Source organism: Idiotropiscis lumnitzeri, chromosome 18 (genome assembly GCF_059441095.1).
Source record: "Idiotropiscis lumnitzeri isolate Australia: NSW breed Sydney's pygmy pipehorse chromosome 18, RoL_Ilum_1.0, whole genome shotgun sequence".
Lineage (NCBI taxonomy): Eukaryota > Metazoa > Chordata > Actinopteri > Syngnathiformes > Syngnathidae > Idiotropiscis > Idiotropiscis lumnitzeri.
Genome location: NC_142408.1, coordinates 3,337,084 through 3,358,599, shown reverse-complemented (window position 1 = coordinate 3,358,599; position 21,516 = coordinate 3,337,084). Strand labels below are relative to the sequence as shown.

Below are 21,516 nucleotides of genomic sequence, written 5' to 3'. Positions count from 1 at the left end.
TTTTGAAGCTATTCAAAAGGATGACTTGAATATCCGAAAGCAGCTGAGTGTTCCCTGTTGTCGTCTGGCTTTGTGAGGTAGCCATCTCTGTTTCAATCGGAGACTTAACCTTTCTAACAGTAAAGCTAACAGCTGAGCAGATAGTTGGCATTTGGAAGGGGCTCCAACATAATTTTGTGGTGAACAAAAGCAAATAAAGTGTGTTTACTTAATGGTTTTTTTTTTTTTTTCAAAATGGAGATCATTGTTGCATTTGTGGTTCTGATTTTGGAAGAGGGCTGAACTGAACTCTTGAAAAAAAAAAAAAAAAGTGGGTGGTGGAATCTGGAGGGCTCTACAGAGACAAAATGTCTGCTTCAAACCAAGATGGCAAATTTCCTGTCTTTTGGGGAATTTCTGTCTCTTCGGCCATGGCTTCTTAAAAGATTTCTGTTGGTTTTGTCCTGTTGACACGACAGTTCAAAGGTCACTAGCCCTGCATTAGGGGTCAGGTTGAGGGGGTCTTCCTTGGCGAGGTCAAACGCCAGAGGGTCAAAGTTTAAAGAGCGTCCAAGGAAAATTAGCTTCTCCCACCAATTCCAGGGTTGCAAATGATCCCCTTCAAGTGGAACATCATGCTAAATTCCTCACCCACCGATCACAAATAGAGTGCTCACCCCTTTCGCACCAAGTAATTTGAATCCAAGGAATGCCAGCAACGGTACTAACGTTTCTTTTCTTTGTTTGGTAAGAAGCTGACACAGCAAGGCCCAACGTCAGATCAGTCAAAGTAAAGTGATACTACATACAGGCATCGTTGGAAAAGTAAATGATCAATTATGCTGGAATCAGCATTTTTCTTCAGACGTATCAATTCTTGCATAGCCACTGTGTTATGATATTTTTAGTATTGTTTGCATTTACAAATATGATTTATTATCGCACAAATTGCCGTAAGGTGATACTACTGGTACGTTGGATAATTTTCTTCCAATGTCAATTATCATGCAGTCACTGTTAAACATGAGTTTTTCCAAATTAGAAAAACAGAAAACTATTGTAAACCTTTAAAAACTACATATGTGTGTATGTAAGAATGTATGTATATTACCGTCGTACTTTATCAAATCACGTAATAACATCATAAATGGACAGTAAAGAATTAAACAGCTTGCGTATATTGCATTTGGACTGTGCAGTGCCTTCTCGCGTGCGCGGCTTGACCAACAGGGGGCGGTATAATACAAACATATATATACACACAGTAACAAGAGACGGTCACAACTGCACAGTAAGCTGCAGTAAAATTATCGTTGTTCGCAGAGCATAAAGAAAATATACCTGAGAGAATTGTTAAGCGGAATTTTCTCTGGCAATTGCTGTGAAGTGACTTCAAGTCGAGTTCAATCACGTCACCGTTGTCGTAGATTTCTCCCCAAAACTATTTGAATAGTATTGTTCGTAACGGCAGAACGCAGCTCTTAGAATGTAATATTTCATTATATTGCATATATGTCCCATTAAAATGTTCAAGAAGTGCATGTAAATCCCGATTCCTCGTCTTAGGAGAGAATCATCTAGGCCCAGGGTCCCCAGGCTCCCGTGGTGCCCGGGTCACAGCGCGGGTCGTCGTCAGGAAAGTGGACGGGCAGGGCGCTCTGCTGATGGTGATTCAGACGGCCCAGGAGGCGGTCAACCACGGCGGGGTAAATGTCCGACACCTCGTTCCTCTCCTCAGGGTCCTTGTGCACGTCGAACAGCATCACGGGCTTCAAGGGCTCGGAGGGTCGGGGAGAGGACACGTTATGGCCGGGTCGTGGAAACCAAACGTCGCAACCTGGGCCGCATCAAAGGGTTCAAATCTGTGTTTGGCTTTTTCTTTGTTTTTCTTTTTTTTTTGTGCAAAAATAGAGGTTATTCACACCATAGGATAGATAATTTTGATTTTTCTCGTTGAATGGTCAAAAAAATCTTCTTTGTCTTTTTTTCCATCATAGAATTAAGTTTTTTTTTTCTTTTTTGCATGAAAACATTAACTTTCTTTTGCTTTTTCATTGGGTAGAAGTTTCCCGTATCTTCAGTTTTTAAAAAAAACATATTTATTTATTTATTGACATGAACGGATTAACTCTATGGCTTGTGATTAACAATAGAGACGGTTGGACCCGGAAACACATTCTTACCATAATTTGGTATGGGAAGAGCCTAAACAGCATGTCAGTATCACCATGAAATTTGTCTCTGTGGTTCCAGACTAACCTGGGTATCCCGTGAGCAGCTTCCAGTTTGAGGATCTGATGGCGGCGTGGACGGACACGTTGAAGCCGGACCGGAAGACTCCTTTCTGGCCATCTAACGATCGCAGACGCTCCGAGCCGGGACCTGCATGGGGGACATGACGAGGATATTTACTGTAGAGGGTCTCAAAGTTTTGCTGAGTTTCCCCCCAATAAATTGACAAAATGCGACATAAAATTTGATTTGAGACAAAAATGACTGTTGAGAGGTGGATGGGAGTGTTGGGGATGTGCGTCATTGACTTACACGGTGCAATATCGTTGTACAACGGGTCAATGTTGTGTAGCAGCTCCAATCTGGGCGAGGCAAAGCCTTTGCTGGAATATAAACGGAGGTGTGTTAAACACACACACACACACGCGGAACACAACACACAACACACAAGTGGGATGTGTAAATCTAAAACAGCGCACCCACCCGTCATGTGCTCCGACCGCAGAGAAAACACACAGACCGCAACGTCTGATAACACAAATAACTCTCCGCCACCCGCCCGCTTTCGCTCACTCCGGCCAATTACAAAGCAGCGCGCAGGCAGTGGTCAGCTGACACGCAGCGGCCAATGGGAGCAGAGCGGCGGGATGCGAGGTAGCACTTTGTGGTGTGGTGACCCTCAGTTTCACCTCCTCCTTCACCACGTCCACATTTAGGCAGCGAGCAAAAAGAAATGTTCGTCAAAGTGGACTCAGCTGCTGTGAAGGAAAAACAAACATGGAGTACAGCGGAATGTCCTGCTTGTACAATTCGGAATTCCGGGATTTGATTCGATAGCGCATCATTCAAACAGCATGGTATCCAAACGAGGGCTGAACGATTTTGATAATAATCGAATGGAGATTTATTTTTCCCTCTCAATATTAGTGCAGGTGTGCCCCGCCTACTGCCCAAAGACAGTTGGGATAGGCTCCAGTTCGTCCGCGGCCCTCGAGAAGATAAGCAGCTCAGAGGACAAGACCCAAGATCAGTTTATAATTTTTTTTTTTTTTTATCAGGAAACTGACATTTTCTTTTTGATCTATTCGTCTATGAGAAATTAGGAAATAAGTGATGGCTTGAAAAACACCTACTTTTAAGGAGGAACATGGCCACGCCCCCCTCCGCTCGCTCCTCGTTTCGGCGAGTCATTGAAGGGACCGATTACAAACTCTCCATTGGAAATCATTGCGTGCAAATAGTTTGTTAAGTAGTCAAACGTAAAATTGTTACAATGGTGATTTTATTTATTTTTTTTTTGTAAATACATTATTTCGCCACTAAAAGCACATTTTCATTGTTGTTGGTATTATGTAGAAGGACGTTTGCGGTGTCAATAAAGCAAAAAATATTAGCATACAATTAACTTTTGTGCATAAAATATATCTTTTCACAAAAAGCTGGTTTCTACCATGTTGTAGAAGTGATTACTAAAATTTGAGATCAGGTTGATAGACCCGTCTGAATTCTGTAAATGAGCCGGCACTCAATACTCTGTTGTCTTTTCAGAGTGAACATCATCAAGCATCCGTCACCTGATCGTGTTCCAAACGTCAAATCCATCCAGAGGCTTGGTGGCGTTGAGGCGGCCCCCCGCCAGTCCCACCAGCGTGGGCAGCCAATCAGAGATGTGGATGAGCTCCCGGCTGGCGCTGCCTGGTTGCTGGAGGAGCGGCCCGGACACGAATCCCACGCCGCGGACTCCTCCCTCCCACAGCGACCACTTCCTGCCTCGCAGTGGCCAGTTGCTGGCGCCTTGCAGCGTCTGGCCGCCGTTATCTGTCCAAGAGATCGAACCGTGACACAATTCAGAGCAGGCTGCAGATGTTTTGGGAGTCTTTGGCTTTTTCTTTGGATTTTTGTGACGCAGCATGAGGTGCATCTGCTCCAATTCTTCATATTTGGTGAATATAGTTGCAGTTTAAATGAGAAAAATGTGATTAGAAGTATTAGTATTACAATAATGATGAGGTTGGTTTGTTTTTTTGGTTAAAATCGGTCTATCCATTACTCCAAATTCAAATAAATTTTTATATTTTTAATAAGTTAAGTTAACTAAATGACAATAAAGGTATATTTGTTTAAGAGTTGAAAAAAAGTGTTAATTTTATAAGAATATTGTTGTTTTTTTTCAAGAAAAAATATATTACGAGAATAAAGTCAGATTTGTAAAACAAGTGTAAAAAGAAGTTAAGCCCCTTAAAAGAATAAACTAGTCGGCTTAAAGTCTGTGTTGAGGCTGCACATCATCTCAAAAGCAAACAAGTTTATCCTTTGATGTGAATACAAAAACCGTCTGACAACCTGCGCCCACCCCCGGCGATTTCACTGCATTGTTTTGTAACGACACTTTAAAAGTCCAATGTGCTGAAAATACGCCTTTACAGTTGTCAGTGTGGTTCCAGGTGTTTACGGCTGATAAAAACGGCAAGCCTTACGGTGGACATTTTATGACAAGGCCTCCATTGAAACACTACCAGATGGAAAGAGTTTTTTTTTTTTTTGAACAACACTCCCACCTGAGTATTATATGGCTACTTTATGAATGGGTCGTCATCTTGAAGCCAATTTAGCATTCTGAGCTGCCCTCTGTTGGACGAGCAGAGTACTGCGTGCATGTGTACCTGTGGAGAACACCAGGACAGTGTTGGCCCAAAGTCCGGCCTGCCGTAGGGCAATGCTGATGTTACCCACTGCCTCGTCCATGGCTGCCACCATGCCGGCGTACGCCCGGCGATGCGGGTCGCGGATGAAGGAGTATGGTGCCACATAGCGCTCGGGCACCTGCAGGGGCGAATGCACGGACTGCAGCGCCACATAGAGGAAGAGAGGCTGAAACACAAGCATGTTTTTTTTTTAATTTTAGTACAGATTTCATTTTTACAAGAAAACTTAATATCTGAGTGCCAATGTTAACGTCAATTCATCATCCACTTAATAAATAAAAAATATCCTACTACCACTTTGTATTTCCTACTTTTAAAATAAAATTATTGGGAGAGGGGTGGGGGGTTCAAGGAGGGAAAAAAATTATATTATTGTTACAAGACAATAATTAATATTACAAGTCACCTTTGTGGGGTCGTGTTTGGAGATGATCTGGACGGACTTCTGGCTGAACAACTCTGTGGAATAATAGCCTTTGTATCCTGGGGCGGCCTCTTCCTCTTCCCGCAGGTCCAAAGCGCAACGGCTCACGTTCAGGGCTGCAATGGGGCTACAACGAATGTGAGTGTAGTAATCTTCACTGCCCGTCAGGTAGCCTGGAGCACATATGAATAATCTGTGTTAGAAACCTGTGGTATATATGAAAGGAATATCGTAAAGGGGAAGGAGGCTGCACACTGACATGAGGGCAACGTGGCGCATACAAACCAAAGTAGGAGTGGAAGCCGCGGCGTGTGGGCAAGCAGTCCTTCTTGTACATGCCCAGGTGCCACTTGCCCACCATATGCGTGGCGTAGCCCGCCTCGGACAACAGTTCAGGCAGCAGCGTCTCGTCCAGCGGCACGCAGTACGGCTGACACGGCCAAATGATCTGGTGCTGCATGCCCGTGTGGATCTGCCAATGTCAAACACGCAACACGGTGGTGAAAGACCAAACCAGAGGGGAACTACGGTACAGCAGCAACGCCACATCCTCTTCTTGTTTAATTCAGTCAATATTACCGCTGACGCAAAATTAAAATTATGAGTAACACTCAAATTGTAAATTGAGTACTATTTTAACAATGTTGTATATATTGTATGAAATAATCATTTTATAGGATTACACCAATTTTGTAATCGTTGAGTGTAATAATCGTTATCGCAATTGAATTTCGATTAATTGCACAACAGGGCTCTGTACTACAGGCTAGAAACACTAAATAGATGACAGAGATGTTTCAAAATGTTTTAATTCTTCGTCATTATTATTCATTATTTATTATCATTTATCATAGTTGTCATCATTATTATTACTATTATCAATCCGTTTCTTATCAATTATTATTATTATTATTAATAATAATATTATAAATAATAATAATAATTAATAATAATAATAATTATTATTAGCGCTAGTTAACTAAATTATAAATTATAAATTATTATATAATTATAAATTATTATTAGCGCTAGTTAACTAAACCGAAGCCCCCAAACAAGGCACTGGCCTCCGGGTACTGTGCAGTACGGTATCGTCCGGGTGTCTCACCTGGTACCGTCCGGTCATGAGCTGGTTCCTGGACGGGGTGCAAAGCGGCTGGACGTAGTAGTTCTCCAAGCGAACCCCTGCGGCCGACAACTTGTCCAAACTGGGCGTGTTGATCTCTGATCCGCGGTAGCCCACGTCGTACCAACCCAAGTCGTCCGCCAGTATGAACACGATATGAGGCTGCTTGGAGCCCAACGCCGCGGGGGAACCGAGAGTCAACAGCAAGGCGAAGATAGGAAGCTTTTCGGCCATCTTCACCTCGAAGTGCGGCAAAGTGGAAGTGAAGGCGCTGTCAGAAAGTAAAGCAGGAAGCCCGCTTCGCTGCGCTCAAGCCCGCCTTCACTTGAGAAGACCAAGTCAAGCCACGTGCCCCTCATTTCTTTCATGCTAGGCATTACGGTAAAAGGTCGCTGACGAGCCACCTTCAGAATAAAAGACACTTTCAAAATAAAATCATATCACTACGCTGGCCTGGACTTCAACTTCCGGTTAGCTCGAAATGAGCTCTGCTACTCTCCTACTCTGCTACTAATTTCTTGAAAAATCTGACTGAAAGGTTCTCTAAAAAATCAAAACAGTAATCTGTACTGATTTCCAGATGATAGTGAATCCTACATACTTTATTTTGTAATGTATTAATGTACAGTACATTACTTGGTGCATATTTGTTAAAAAAAAAAACAATGATTATAAAAACTGTACAAATGTTTTTGTCACTTACTAAAATGGTAATGGCATTATTTCTCTAATTGTACCAAACACAATGTAAACCATGGAATTACAAAATTACTTTAGACATTGCGGTTCCAGTACATTATAAAACTAGAGAGCAAATTCTTTCGAGTCCGAGTCACATGATCCCTTGCCGCCATTGTGGTGATGTTCTTATGCTTTGCTTTTGCCTTTGTTCTGCAGGCGGGTCCGCGTGGGCTCGGTGAGCACCAGGGGCTCCTGGATGACGGCGGCCGGATACTTCCTTCCCAGCAGCTCCACCTCCACCTTGTGGCCAACCGAGGACAGCTCCATGGGCAGGTAGGCGAACGCCAGGCTGTGGTTGGCGCTGTAGCTGTAAGCTCCCGACGTGGTGTTACCCACCACCTGATTGAAGACATGTAGGTAAGTGAGACAGTGGGGGGAAATTGGGGAAGTGGTTGGGAGCAGCTAAGGTTGCAAAGGGGTGGAAAATTTCTAGTCAATTTCCATGGGGAATTAATTATTATTATTATTATTATTATGGGATTTTGTAAATATTCCAAATAGGAATTTATCAATGTGAAATTTTTTCACGTAACAATTTTTTTTTTTTAACAAAGGCGTGTAGACTTTTTAGATTCCTTTTAAGAGCCATCCTTCACTTTTGTAAATTCCCGGTTTATTCCCATAGAAAGTTTCTAACTTTGAAAATGCAAAGGATTTTGCAACCTTAATCACAGTTGACCATGGCGGTGGCTAACCTTTCCGTCGTGCCACACCGTCTCGTTGCCCTCGGGGTCGACGTCGTGCGTCTCCACCGCAAGGTAGGACAACTTCCTCTTCAGGCCCTTGGCTTTTATCTCCTGAAGCGTCGCCTTGCCGATGAAGTCAGCGGGCTGTTCAAAAAAAAAAAAAGGTGTTGTGATTCAAAGCCGAGTGACAGTGACAACTTTATTGCATTCTTTTAATCTGGTCTTCAAAATAGTCGCCAGTGGAGCATTTTGTTAACCAAGTTAGAGTTTGACATTTTTACCTTGTTGAGTTTGATGAAGTAATCCAAGCCCGCCTCCAGAGGGTTTGTGTCACAGTTCATCTATAAAGATGAACATAAGAGTTATGAAAAATCCTTGAATGTTTTTTAAAGGACACACACGTCAGTGTTTGTACCTCAGCCCCCCATCCTCTGAAGCCCTTCTCCAGCCGGAGAGAGGCCATGGCGTAGGTGCCGAAGTTGTCGATGCCTTCCTCTTGTCCCGCTTCCATTATGGCCTGGTACACTGCCGCCATGTCCTTCTGGTTGATGTACAGTTCCCATCCCAGTTCACCTGAGCCACACATGCAGCAGAGAGGTCAACAACAATGCAAAACATAAGAACACCGTTTAAAATATATATAATATATATATATATATATATATTATAATTTTTTTTTTCATTATGAATTTAGGGTTTTTAGGGCAACAAATCATGAAATAATCCCCATAACACAATGAGAAAATAACCTTATAAAAAAAAAAAACGGTTGCGTACCAGTGTAGGAGATCCTGATGGCTCGGAGCATAACACCGGCCAACTGGATCGACTTGCACTGGAGAAATTTAAACCCTGAATGGCTCATGTCCTCCTGGGTGAGCTTTTGAAGGACCTTGCGAGAGTTGGGCCCGGCGACCCCTAGCACGGCCATTTCCTCCGTCACGTTGTCGATGTCAACGTCGTAGCTGCCGGCGGCCGCTTCTGTCTCGATCCACCTGTTGGAAAAAAAATAATAATTCTATAGCGGCATCACCCCAGCATGTACACATAGAACTTGTTGCTGCGAGACGTCAGAGTGTCCTCCACATTGGATGTGCCCCAAAAACCAATTCAAATAAATAACAAATTAACATCTCTTGTCTCCCATTCACACACACGTACTAAAAGGAAGTCCCAAAAGTCCGTTGCTAAAGCGCTGCAGTTTTTCTAAGTAGAACTATGATAGCCAATCAGATCACGAGTTGATGACAGTAAGACCTTCTTGCTGGCCTTATGTTGAAGGTGAAGCGACAAAATCAGCTTTTTATGTTATCATAGCTAAATAAAATCACTTGGAAGTTTGGCCTAGTTGCCACTAGAGGCTGCTCCATGAAACTGATCCGGGTTGAAGGATTCCAAATGAAGGCTTTCATTTATGGCCTGCTGTTTGCAGCCAAAGGCTTGAGTTGTGCAAGCAGCTGCTGGAACGCTTTGGGTTTCAACCATTGCAGGAGAGTTTTATTTTACATCACGCTCTCAAATTGATGTTGGGCTTGTTCAACTTTTTCAAATGCATCACGTTAAAACAATTAGTCCACACTCAATATTTGCTGGTTTCAAACTGCCGGTTAAAGGTGGGGATAACCTGTCAAACGCACCTTTTCAACAAGGTGAGGTTTTGCATATGTGTGGGATTTCACCTGAGGTCATGTAGCTCTGATCCGGAGCCGGTGATGAGCAAAAACTCTCCCGGCGCCAACTGGGTAATGGTGACCTCAGCGTAGACTCTCCCGGTGGGAGTCAACATGTGGCTGATGTTTGTCTGGCCAACCTGAAACCACAACAGTGTGACATCCAGGACGTGACCTCAGTCGTCCATTGTTTCACACCGTTGTACGAGGTGTCTCACCTTGGGCATGGTGTTCGCAAACAAGCGGTCCAGCAACTTGAGCGAGTCCTTGCCTTTCACAATGAACTTGCCAAAAGGAGTCAGGTCTATCACGCCTACTTTCTCCATCACGAGCTTGCACTCTCTGCCGACGGGTTCAAACCAGTTTGTGCGCCTGAAGCTGGGCCTGGCGACGGACATGAAGAAAATTAGCCCTTAACTTATCTTGGATCCAGATCCAATTCCGTCTTACTTGTATGCAGTGTCGTCTCCCGGTTTATAAAACCAGTGAGGTTGTTCCCAGCCAGCATGGAAGCCCATGGATGCTTTGTCCTTGAGAAGATCATAAATGCCACTTTTCCGGTAGGTTGGTCGGCCAGCAAAGCGCTCCTCCTTGGGGTAGCCGACTAGGGAGACAGGGAGTTTAGGCCTGTGTCATTTGGTTGTCGGTCCAAAAGAAGATACTTGAGGTCAACTGCTTGGAAGAAAGACCCAATTACAATCCAACAGGTAAGTTCATTTGGATAAAGATGTGCATATTAAGACACAGTCAACATAATCATTACATCATTATATAATTATTAAATCAGGACTCAAAGCCAGGTGGCTCGATCTCTTTGGGTCAGTCGGAGTCACTTGACTTCTTCCACGGTTGCTTCGAAACATTTTGAATTTGCCTCAAGTGGATTTCCACACTGGTACATGTAGCGTTCAAAACTCAGCAAAAGTGATCAGAAGAACACCATAGTTCCTCCGAATCTGGCCCTAGACGCACGTCTTCAAGTGTGAGTGCCCCGTTTCCCCCTCGATTGTTCTTACCCACATTATTGAAGCCGTAGGATTCTCTGGCTTTGGCGCACAGGAAAGGTATGTCGACCCAGCTTCCGTAGCGGTTGGGATCACATTCAATCAGGTCGTACGGAGGCTCGCCGTTTCGAATCCAATCGCTCAGGAATTTTCCAATCCCGCCAGCGTGGATCACTCCATACCTGATCACACGAGGAAGTGGGAATAGCCGTTGCTGTTGTCCCTGAAATCCTGTCTCTCACGCCCATACCCGAATCCGATGGCCGTCCAGTAGTTGCGAACCCCTTGATGTGGTCCAACCAAGGGCAGTAGGTCAGGGGTGTACGTGATGGGGCCAGACACAATATTGATGATGTCAGCTTTCTTTAGCACGGGGACCATCTCCATGGCCATTTCCACATGTTCCATGATCCGGTCCAGGTCCGACTCAAAGAGTTCCTTGCCAAAACCTGTAGCAGTCAGACAAGATCGGACAGAAGGTTTAATGACTTAACGTTCTATCGCCCTAGTAATGGCAGACCAATTCAGAACTAAGATAGGGGGAGGAGACTCAGGGTAGATCTAGGACCAAAGAGAGGGAGTTCCAGCCCTCCATGCTCAGACTGTAAAAACGACCCAGATAAGCATAAAAAAAAACAAATCAACAATCGTTCATTGCTAGCACACAGACCTGGCGGTACGCCATCTCGAACCCAAGAGTCTTGCAAGACCATCTTCTCCATCTTCTCGTAGGGCCCAAACAGAAGGCCGTCCCTTTCCTGGCGAAGGTAGTACGAGCCCTCCAGGTCTCGGATGACCGCCAGCTCCTTCTTCAGGGCCTTGACCTCTGGCACGGTCGCAGTCACCACGTACTGGTGGTGCACTGGGATCGTCGGATGCTCAAAACCAATCAACTTTCCCACCTCACGTGCCCAGAAACCTGAAATGACAAACATGAATGGGAGCAAACCATCAATAAGCTATTGCACGGTTTTGGGGGTATGGTCTAGTAAGTTCGATTGATATTATTAACTAATTTAGCAATTGTTGTTCCTCACTTAAAAATGGAACCAACACTAAAGCAACCAGTTTTTAAAAGCATTTAAGTTGATCCGTTGCTTGCTAGCTCTTTAAAAAAAAAAAAAATGAGTCGCTGGCTGTTTTGTAATTCCAAAGCATAGGTAGTCCAAGGTCCATGTGTACCTGCCACCTGCTCACTGGATTACTGAGTAAATGTACAAAAGACTGATAAAACCTCAGCAAAGAGCAGTTGATGAAATTATATTTATCATGGCCAACAATTATTAGGAAGAGTTATGCAAGTTATAATTTGTTTGGTAGTTTACCAAAGATTCTTTCAGGGTCATGTCGGACGATGTTTTCCATCATGTTACCCAAGACGTTGTCTGCAATCTTGTTCTTGCGCTCTTTGTTCTTTTAGTCATTTTAGAGAGCTACTTTTTATTTCTTTACTTTGTCCTATGGCTCTATCAAGCAAATTCTTGTTAGTTGACCCAAACTTTTTTAATTGTCCAATCCAGTCAGTGTTAGCTAGCTAGAATTTGGCTGTTGGTTTTTACCCAAGCATTTATTTAGGAATCAATTTACAACTAACTTCTATTAGTACCAGCAAAATGTCATCTTAGTTTATCAGAGCCTTGTGCCTGATTCAAGAAAATACAACTTACTGGATACTATCATATGACATTTGTGCTGGTTGCTGCAGTGAAGCTACAGTACCTACCTAGCCTAGCTTAGCGGAGCTGGGCCAAGCCATCCTTGTAATCAAGCTAGGCCAGTACTGTTCTAGATGGTTTACTCTAATGTTAATTATTGGTCAATGTGTCTACGTATGCAAGCAGGTTCCAGAAAAATGCCTACTGAAAAACAAACATGCCAAGAAAGTCCCTTCCAAAAACCATTCTGACCCAGTTCAAGCTAGTTTTCCCTGAACTCTACCAGAAGTGGTTTGTGTGTGCAAAGGTCTCAGAGTTAGATAACTCATTTTATTGAATACTGGCTGAAATTGTGTCGAGCAGGGTCCCCTCAAACTTGATAAGTGAACAGCTCACAAAATGTTCAAGATACTCGGCTTTCTGGTAAAGATTAAGGATGAACCTAAAATGCACTTCACAGGTGAACTTAATATGAGCATCTTAAACTTTGACATGACGCATATTTCTGTATTTTTCACAACTTGCTGTTCTCTAACAAGGACCCGAACGACAACATTTTCAAAGTTTCTATTCATTTCTGGAACTTTCCCAGTCTCTCTGTTGCAACTTATTGATGACACTATGTGACACTCTAAAGTCAGTGGACACCCAACATCCTGTTTGAAGCCTCAGACAAGCCACACACAAAGCTTCACTTCCGTCCTGCCAATATGTACTTCGGCCCTAAATTTTCAAATGGAACACAATTGAGTTCAAACCTGTGGCATTGACGACGCGATTGGCTCGGATGGTTCCGTGAGGCGTCTGCACGTCCCATTTGCCGTCGGCTGTGGGTGTGAGGCCCGTGACTGGGGCAGGATTGTAAATCTGAGCACCGTACATGCGAGCGCCTGCCGCCAGGGCCATGGTTAGAGAGTAAGGGTCAATGTGGCCATCTCCCGGAGTGTACAGACCAGCCAAGACCTAAAACCAGTGGACACGAACCGCAAAACGTTCAGGCTTAGGAGAGTTAGGGCAAGTGTTATCAAGGTTAGGATGGTTGTGTTTAATTGGAGTTACAGTTAGAAGGATTAAGTTATTTCTCGTCGAAGAGGTTTGGTTTTGGGCCTGGATTCTGGATCACAGGGTCAACCCATCAAATTTAACTTAAACAGCCCAAAGACTTTGTCACTCACTTTGTCCATGTTGAGCAGAGGGAAGAGCTCCTGGACCTTTTCGGGCCCGATCATGTACTGCTCCGTCACGTGCCAGTGGGTGCGGGTCATCTGGTACCTCATCTCATCCACACGGGCAGCCGTCGACGCGATGCGGACGCTTCCCGGCTGGTGGAAGCCCACTGCCTACTCGCACAGAAACCAAACGTGCCAGGATTTGTCTGTGTACATTCTCAAGTCATCGAGATCTACGAAATGGAAGTACTCTTCCTGGTTGTTGACATTTCACCTTTAATCTTCAATTTACTGTGTCCCATATGGTGGTCACACGAGAGTTTTTGTTGCCAAGTAATGAATCCAAGGACCTGGCACATAACATTTTGAATGAAGAAGCCTTTAAGATTGTAGGTGAAATGTCTTCTACAACCAAGAACTGTCCATTTGCCTCAATTCAACGATTGCTGAATCTTCAGACAGACCAACCAAGACTTGAGGAGCTCACCTGTCCGGTCTCTGCTTCCAGCCGCTCGTACAGTTTAATGCTATCATAGTGGACTTTCTTGAGGTTGATGCCCGGATGGTAATAAGTGGTCAACCCGGCCTATGATGACAAAATCCACCAAAGAAAGTGAACTCTGTGACTTAGCGTTGCGGCTGCTGATGCATGTAAGGACGGTAATAAGACACAGTTATCACTATTAATAGCAGATGTGGAAGTTAGTCACATATGTGCAAGTCGTAAGTCTCAAGTCTTGATTGGCAAGTTCCACAGCAAAACATACTGGTGGGTTGCAAGGTTTGAACACTCAACATGAAAAATAAGACATTTTTCAAAAATAGAGGAAAAGGAGCCACAGAGATGCTGATTTTTTTTTTAAGTAAACCAGCAAGTCTTGTCAAGTCATATAGTTCAAGTAATGAAAGCACGACAAAATGGCAACCGTAGTACCGCATGCCAAGTGGATCCGGCGGTCAGTTCGGACTTCTCCAGCAGAACCACGTCCTTCATGCCGCTTTTGGCCAGGTGGTAGGCCACACTTGTGCCCACGCAGCCCCCGCCGATGACCACCATCTCAGCTGTGTCCTTCCATCGCTTACCCAACACGGAAGACGTGTCTCTGATGGAACCGGGAAAAAAGATTAACGTCAATGAAATGAACTCTTTTACTACCATTGACGGATAAAGACGTCAAAGATACTCTTTTTTAATTTATTTATTTTTTATTTCTTTTTTTTTTTACTTTTTCCATCCATTGAAGCAGTTATTACAAACTACTGTGCCGCAGCACATGTGGCCACAATGCTGCAGTTCAGTTTCACAGGTTTTCAAATCTTATGGATCTTTATGGAGAACAATTGCCAGAGCAATTTAACCAGATGGTTTATTTTGTCTATTAATTTAGACACTGAGTGACCGATCAATCACAAAAAAACATATTAGCAAATATATTATTAGTATTTATTTTGCATGAGTGAAGTGTCATGTTTTTTTTTGTAACGTGCACTTCTCAAAGCTGATGTTTTCTTCTTCTATAAAACACAAACAAAGAGTGAATGGACAATAGCGCCACTTCTGGTCGCAGCTGAACAGTGCGACACATTTGCATGCATTCCTTGCTAAACATCACCAATTCTTGTCTTTTTAAATGCACCGTGTGTTTTCAAAAATAAGCCAGTAAACCAGTGTTTTATTTCTCACCTTTGCTCATCTCGTCTTCTCGCCGAGCAGCTGAACGTCCGTGAAGGCTGAAGAAGGGGAAGAGAGCTGTAATGCCTCCTGGAACGTAGGTGCACCTTGACCAGCTTTAACATGCGAGCAGACATGACTCCCAAAAGCAAAAAAATAAAAAAGCACCGGCTGGAGAAGTTGACAGTGAAGTTATAAACGCTTCACTGGCCTTCCAACTGGACTCTGGACCCGCCCCACGGGGTAGTCGGGCGTCTGAGGACGTAACTTTAACTCTTCCCACCAGACCTTTCCTATGTAGGTCGCACGCACGCCACTGGAACACTCATTATGAGTCTGTTTTAAATAGACAGTATATAGAATATTTACTTTCTGAGAGAAAATGTCTGCATTCAATTTATTTTAAAATAGAAATTTTTGAAAATTTCCTTCAAACTTTGGCCATTGGTGTTTATGTTTAAATATATTTATTAAAAACATAATTGATGGGTATTTTTTTTAAATAATTGAAGATGTTAAATATTTTATTTGAGCAAATTTAATTCATACATATTAAACACTGGCGTGTATCATACGCAGGATTGTACAGTAATAATAAGAAAACAGTAAAAAATCTTTAATTAGAATTAAAAATGCGGCCTGAAAAGCAAGCATCTCCTTTCTGAAGCGAACAGAATGATTAGATCAAAAGCAACTCAAGCAGAGCAAAACTAGTTAATGGTCTACACGGGCTGATTGACGTTGAGTTCCCACAGAGACGCATTTTATCTTTGTGCTCCTTGAGCCTTTTTTTTATCACTTGGAATGGCAAACCTGCTCAGAACGGCTGAACTGGGGGGGGGGGGGGGGACATTACGCCTGATAATGTCTTTTAATAAACATGAAAACAACTTGCCTTTTTCTCTGTTTGTCTTTATTGCAAGACGTTGCTCATCACGATAAGCGTTTCGAGAGCCACGGTGTAAAGTTGCATAACACACACGGGGACAAGGGATTGGGCATACGTGATAGGCCATGATTGCAGCGGATGCCGAGCAAGATATATTTAAGTTGTTGCAAAAAAAATAAAAAAATAAAAATATATATATATATATATATATATATATATATTAAAAAAATCCACAAATTGGTGAAGCCACAAGTATAGGCACGTCTTCCTTATCCTCAGTGAAGAACATTCAACATTACTGCGGCTTAAACACTCTCCATGTACAGTCTAATATCTGTATTCTACTGCCCCCATGTGGTCAAGTCACATACACCAAAAGGAGCAGCACAATGTCAATTGGTGGAAATAATCCCACTCATGTCCTCTGCTTCTGAGCAGGAATTAAAGTCTCTTTTCTACCGGCTATAACGGTCCTTGCATGAATGGCTTGCAGTGCCATGAGATTTTATCAAGAATTCCAAGACAGGTCTCACTTCTGCCCAACTTTGTATCACGTATCAGTGATGTTGAAACGCAACTTAAGTAATGAATGGCTACCATACAGTCTTGCTTGAAACATTAACTCTTCCTTCTTCATCTTCTCCAGAGAATGTGTTGTAAGCTAGCAAACCGACAGTTAGCTTTTAACAGAAAGAAATGAACAGGGTTGTCATTAAACGCAACACTACAAGTAGAAAACGCATAAAAACTACTATTACACTAAAAAGGAAATACAAACAAGTCACATTAAGGATAAAAGAGGTAACTAGCGAACATGCAATTATGGAACAGAGAACCATTTAAGCTAACAAATGTTTTTTGGGGTGGCACCGTTGGCGGCATGTTGACCGTCCCTCCCATCTCGGAGTAATGTCGCCCTATGTGGCTGCAAATGTCCCACATGCTTGGATCTGGCTAGAGGTCAGAAATTTTGTTAAATATAGCGACCAAATGGCAAGTTGGTAACACATGCTTTGGGTAAAACTAGCTTGGTCGTGTAAGTAGTGGAAATTATTTGGATTAGTTTCTAATTAACTGGTCAGTAATATTTAGGTTAAATATTTTGGACACCGAAGATTATGATTATTATATTATACATTAGGGTTTTGTGGGGGGGCATCCTTGGAAAAAATAAATCATTCCAAGTTTAAGAATCGCTGTTTGAAACAAGTGCTTTGACACTTGAAGAGCAAAGTGTGACAGGAAGAGAGTGAAACATGATGAGTGTGTAAGGCGGGGTGTTCTAAAAGTGAAACTGTACCCCCCCCCCCTTCCCTCCTATCCCCCTCGGAGGGTATAAAAGATATTCGGCCGCCTGAAGACAGCCCTTCCGCATCTCGAAGAAGACGAGACCATGGCACCGGCAGGGACAAAGAAGGTACAACCAAGCATCAAGTTCTTACTGTGTGACTTGAGGCGTTATTTATATATAATTTTTTTTTTAAGATCTGTATTTTGCTTGAGTATTATTTTCCTGTTGACTTTTTACTTTTAATTACTTTGTCAAAATGGGCTCGTTACTTTTTTCAACCTTGGCGGATAACTGAACAATGTAAAATTAATTGATCTCTTGGGAATATATAAGGCGGATAAAATTATGGTCAGCAGCGACCGCAACGGCTTTTGCAACAAACATAGCGGAAAAATAACCTCAGTCGAATCTGAAAAACACAGAGGTCTGCTGCAATATTTTAGTTAGCATTAGCTAATTTAGCATTGTTTGTAAGTCACTAGGCGGCACGCTGGGCGACTGGTAAGCACGATGGCCTCACAGTGCAGAGGTCGTGGGTTCGATTCCGGCTCCGGCCTTCTTGTGTGGAGTTTGCATGTTCTCCCCGTACCTGCGTGGGTTTTCTTCGGGTAATCCGTTTTCCTCCCACATTCCAAAAAAACACTCTAAATTGTCTGAGTGAGTGTGAGCGCGGACGGCTGTTTGACTTTGGCCCCGCGATTGGCTGGCAACCCGTCTTGGTTGTACCCCGCCTACTGGCTCCAGCACGCCCGCGACCGCCGTGAGGACAAGCGGAACAGATAATTCGACTTAGTGAGTACTTTTGTCACCTCTGATGCCGACTTTTGTGTCCAACGACTATCCAGGGCATCCTGGAGCGACTGGAAGCGGGCGAGGTGGTCATCGGCGATGGCGGCTTCGTCTTCGCCTTGGAGAAGCGGGGCTACGTCAAGGCGGGGCCGTGGACGCCCGAGGCCGCCTCCGAGCACCCTGAAGCCGGTATTGTGTTCCTATCAAAAGCCATTGGAGCACGAATTAGTAGAAGTTTGTTTCATGTCATTCTCTGCGTCAACTTGTCTTACTAGCGACGACAAAGAGGATCCTAGTATGTGAAACTGAAGCTGTAAATCAAAAATTGAATATTGTCGTGTTTTGTTTACGCTGCTTTCTCGTCTGATTTCAGTGCGGCAGCTGCACAGGGAGTTCCTCAGGGCGGGATCCAACGTCATGCAGACTTTTACGTTCTATGCCAGCGACGACAAACTGGAGAACAGGGGCCACACCCAGCGCTTCACCGTGAGTGATGATCCTCTTAGCATGATTGATCGTGTTTAGTGGAGCACTCAGAGGTTCAAATAATATCAGCCACCCCAGATCTTCGACGACAAAGCAAATTGAAATAGTTGAGCCTCATCTCAAGTGACCCGCAAGCTCCTCTTACCACCGTTGCTCTGTTTATATCTGCACCTGCCTGCCAGCCTCATGTGCAGGGATATCATATCAGATGAACCCACGCCTGCACTTTTCATTCCCGCCTGCAGGGGCAGCAAATCAACGAAGCGGCATGCGACCTGGCGAGACAGGTGGCTGACGAGGGCGATGCCCTGGTGGCGGGCGGCGTGTCGCAGACGCCCTCGTATCTCAGCTGCAAGAGCCACGACGACGTCAAGGCCATCTTCAAAAAGCAGATGGACGTCTTTGTGCGCAAGAATGTTGACTTCTTGATCGCTGAGGTATTGAAACGGACCAAACATTTGGTATGCCAGATCTGGCCGATGAATGCCTCACCTCAGTAAAATGCCTTCACTAATTGGCTGAAATGAACTTTACCTTGCAATTTAATACCAAGGTCGAGGGTTCGATTCCGGCTACGGCCTTCCCGTGTGGAGTTTGCATGTTCTGCGTGGGTTTTCTCCGGGTATTCCGTTTTCCTCGCACATTCCAAAAAACATGAATGGTAGGTTGATTAAAGGCTCTAATTTGTCCAGAGGTGTGAGTGTGAGCGACCCTCGTGAGGAGAAGCGGAACAGATAATGGATGGATGGATATTTACATCCATCCATACATCTTGTGTTTTAAACGTGCTTATTTTGAATTCTGCTGTAATGTTTGCAGTATTTTGAGCACGTGGAGGAGGCAGAGTGGGCAGTGGAGGTCCTGAAAACCACCGGCAAGCCAGTGGCGGCCACGTTGTGCATCGGACCCGAGGGCGACCTGAACGGAGTCAGTCCAGGAGAGTGCGCTGTCCGCCTCGTCAAAGCTGGTACGAAAACATGCCAACGTTTTCCAAATTTGACACCAGTTTTCAACCCGTAATTTTCCCTCCTCGGTCGCAGGTGCGGCCATTGTGGGCGTCAACTGCCACTTTGACCCGGCCACCTGTGTGCGCACGGTGGCTATGATGAAGGCGGGTGTGGAGAAGGCCGGACTGAAGGCGCACTACATGTGCCAGCCGCTGGCCTATCACACGCCCGACTGCAACAAACAGGGATTTATTGACCTGCCTGAGTTCCCCTTCAGTACGTACCAGTTTCTCAGGCCACACCTACGCAAAAAAAAACAAAAAAACACATCTTTCCTAAATATTACAAGAATAAACTTGTATCCATCTCAAGAAAATAGGTTAATATTACGAGAATTAATTTTGAAATTTTGGGAAATATCTCAAATTAACAGAATAAATCTGTAGTTTTTAACGCATAATATTGTGTGAATAAAATCTAATTTATTTTGAGAAAAAAAATATTTATTTCATTTTACAAGACCCAAGTTGGAATTTTTGGTCAAACTATATTACATAAATACAGGAGTTGTATTTTTTTTTAGAAAATAAATGTATGTACTAGGTATTACTTGCAGAACCGTGACAAAATGTACCCCGCCAGGTCTGGAGCCGAGGATCCTGACCCGCTGGGACATGCAGAGGTACGCACGGGAAGCGTACGCCGCCGGCATCCGCTACATTGGCGGCTGCTGCGGCTTCGAGCCCTACCACGTGCGCGCCTTGGCCGAAGAGCTGGCACCCGAGAGGGGCTTCCTGCCAGCCGGCTCCGACAAGCACGGCTTGTGGGGCAGCGGCCTGGAGATGCACACCAAGCCCTGGTGCAGAGCCAGGTAAAATATTATCCGGATCGCACAACGCAGCAGCGGTTGGGGTAAAATATCGATATTGCTGCGAGACTGTGAGATACCAGATCAAATAAAGCAATTGTCTCCCACCTTAATGTCTTCACATCAGGGCCCGCCGAGACTATTGGGAGAAGCTGAAGCCGGCGTCGGGTCGACCCCTGTGTCCTTCCATGTCCATGCCAGATGGGTGGGGGGTCACCAAAGGTCACGCCGACCTCATGCAGCAGAAGGAAGCAACCACTAAGGAGCAGCTCCAGGATCTGTTCCACAAGGCTGACAAAGACCAGTGAGAACCAATCACCAATCAACCAACCAATCAAAAGTGTCATTTTTACAACATCATCATTAAATATATACAAAATATTGATTTTCACGTCTTCTAATTTCATCTTCAGGATTTGTTTTTCCTCTTTGTCTCAAGTCTTATCTAACCTAAGCCTGGTAAGGAAAACAATGCTGACATCTAGTGGACATTTGAAAAGTTGCCTGACTAGGTAATATATATTTGTAGTCTTGAGTGATAGCCTAATTTCTCGTACTTTGGTTGACCATGTGCAATTCCTAGTACCTTACCTAATCGTGTACTACTTTATTAACTAGTCTGTCGGCTATCGACTTAAGTATCTTAAATGACCAGGTACTAATTCTCGTTCAAGTATTTCTATTACGTTGACTGGTAAGTTGACTTGTACTTGTACTTTTCCTAGAACAATAGCTGATCAATTACTGATTCGCCACAGAAGCAAATGCATCACACGGTTTGTAATTGGCATATATATCTATAGTTAACCGTACCTTACAGTGTCAAAAGCTGTGCAATTAAAGGTTATACAACAGGTCCCAGTAGCTTCATGTAAAAAACAACACAAAAAAAAACATTTTCGTCTCGTTTTCTCCGCTCGGAAAGAATTATAAAAGAAATGATTTGTTTACCGTATGTTTCAACCCTCTTGGCTTGCCGTAGAATGTCCTAAACATAAGCCCCGCCCTCTGCGTCCGACAGTCACAGCTGCGTGATGGCGTCATGGGTTTTCCCACGTGCAGATGTTTATGCTCCTCGTGCTGGTTGAAACGCCAAAAGAGAGAACAGAAGCGACAAAAAATAGACACATCAGACACACGTCTCCTTCCCTAAAAATATTTATTAATTTAATCGTTAATACAT

The 21,516-nt window shown here is 43.9% G+C and overlaps 3 protein-coding genes across 5 annotated transcripts; 1 reads left to right on the top strand and 2 right to left on the bottom strand.

The window, feature by feature from the left end:
- Positions 1-868: 868 nt before the first annotated feature.
- On the bottom strand, positions 869-6,843 carry arsb (arylsulfatase B). The gene is made up of 8 exons (XM_088281925.1): positions 6,449-6,843; positions 5,626-5,812; positions 5,323-5,513; positions 4,875-5,082; positions 3,786-4,029; positions 2,524-2,594; positions 2,239-2,361; positions 869-1,816 (listed from the first exon to the last, which is right to left on the bottom strand). Exons 1-8 carry the CDS (start codon positions 6,698-6,700, stop codon positions 1,557-1,559), a joined length of 1,536 nt encoding a protein of 511 aa, XP_088138051.1. The 5' UTR covers positions 6,701-6,843; the 3' UTR covers positions 869-1,556.
- A 204-nt stretch (positions 6,844-7,047) lies between these two features.
- Positions 7,048-21,355, bottom strand: dmgdh (dimethylglycine dehydrogenase). Of its 3 annotated transcripts, none has more exons than XM_088281923.1 (19): positions 21,285-21,355; positions 20,442-20,624; positions 18,053-18,232; positions 15,076-15,122; positions 14,326-14,494; positions 13,879-13,977; positions 13,398-13,562; positions 12,981-13,185; positions 11,238-11,486; positions 10,818-11,016; positions 10,580-10,749; positions 10,014-10,167; positions 9,782-9,947; positions 9,573-9,703; positions 8,671-8,888; positions 8,309-8,466; positions 8,175-8,234; positions 7,903-8,037; positions 7,048-7,546 (listed from the first exon to the last, which is right to left on the bottom strand). In XM_088281923.1, the coding sequence occupies exons 5-19, from the start codon at positions 14,446-14,448 to the stop codon at positions 7,334-7,336; spliced, it is 2,445 nt and encodes an 814-aa protein (XP_088138049.1). In that variant the 5' UTR covers positions 14,449-14,494; positions 15,076-15,122; positions 18,053-18,232; positions 20,442-20,624; positions 21,285-21,355; the 3' UTR covers positions 7,048-7,333. The 3 variants fall into 3 exon arrangements, with proteins under 3 accessions (XP_088138049.1, XP_088138048.1, XP_088138047.1); XM_088281922.1 differs by lacking the exon at positions 21,285-21,355 and adding an exon at positions 21,147-21,261; XM_088281921.1 differs by lacking the exons at positions 18,053-18,232; positions 20,442-20,624; positions 21,285-21,355 and having other exon boundaries at positions 15,076-15,261.
- bhmt (betaine--homocysteine S-methyltransferase) lies at positions 17,340-20,706 on the top strand. The gene is made up of 8 exons (XM_088281926.1): positions 17,340-17,369; positions 18,089-18,221; positions 18,406-18,518; positions 18,764-18,955; positions 19,338-19,485; positions 19,559-19,741; positions 20,108-20,336; positions 20,461-20,706. The coding sequence occupies exons 1-8, from the start codon at positions 17,346-17,348 to the stop codon at positions 20,639-20,641; spliced, it is 1,203 nt and encodes a 400-aa protein (XP_088138052.1). The 5' UTR covers positions 17,340-17,345; the 3' UTR covers positions 20,642-20,706.
- Positions 21,356-21,516: the final 161 nt, after the last annotated feature.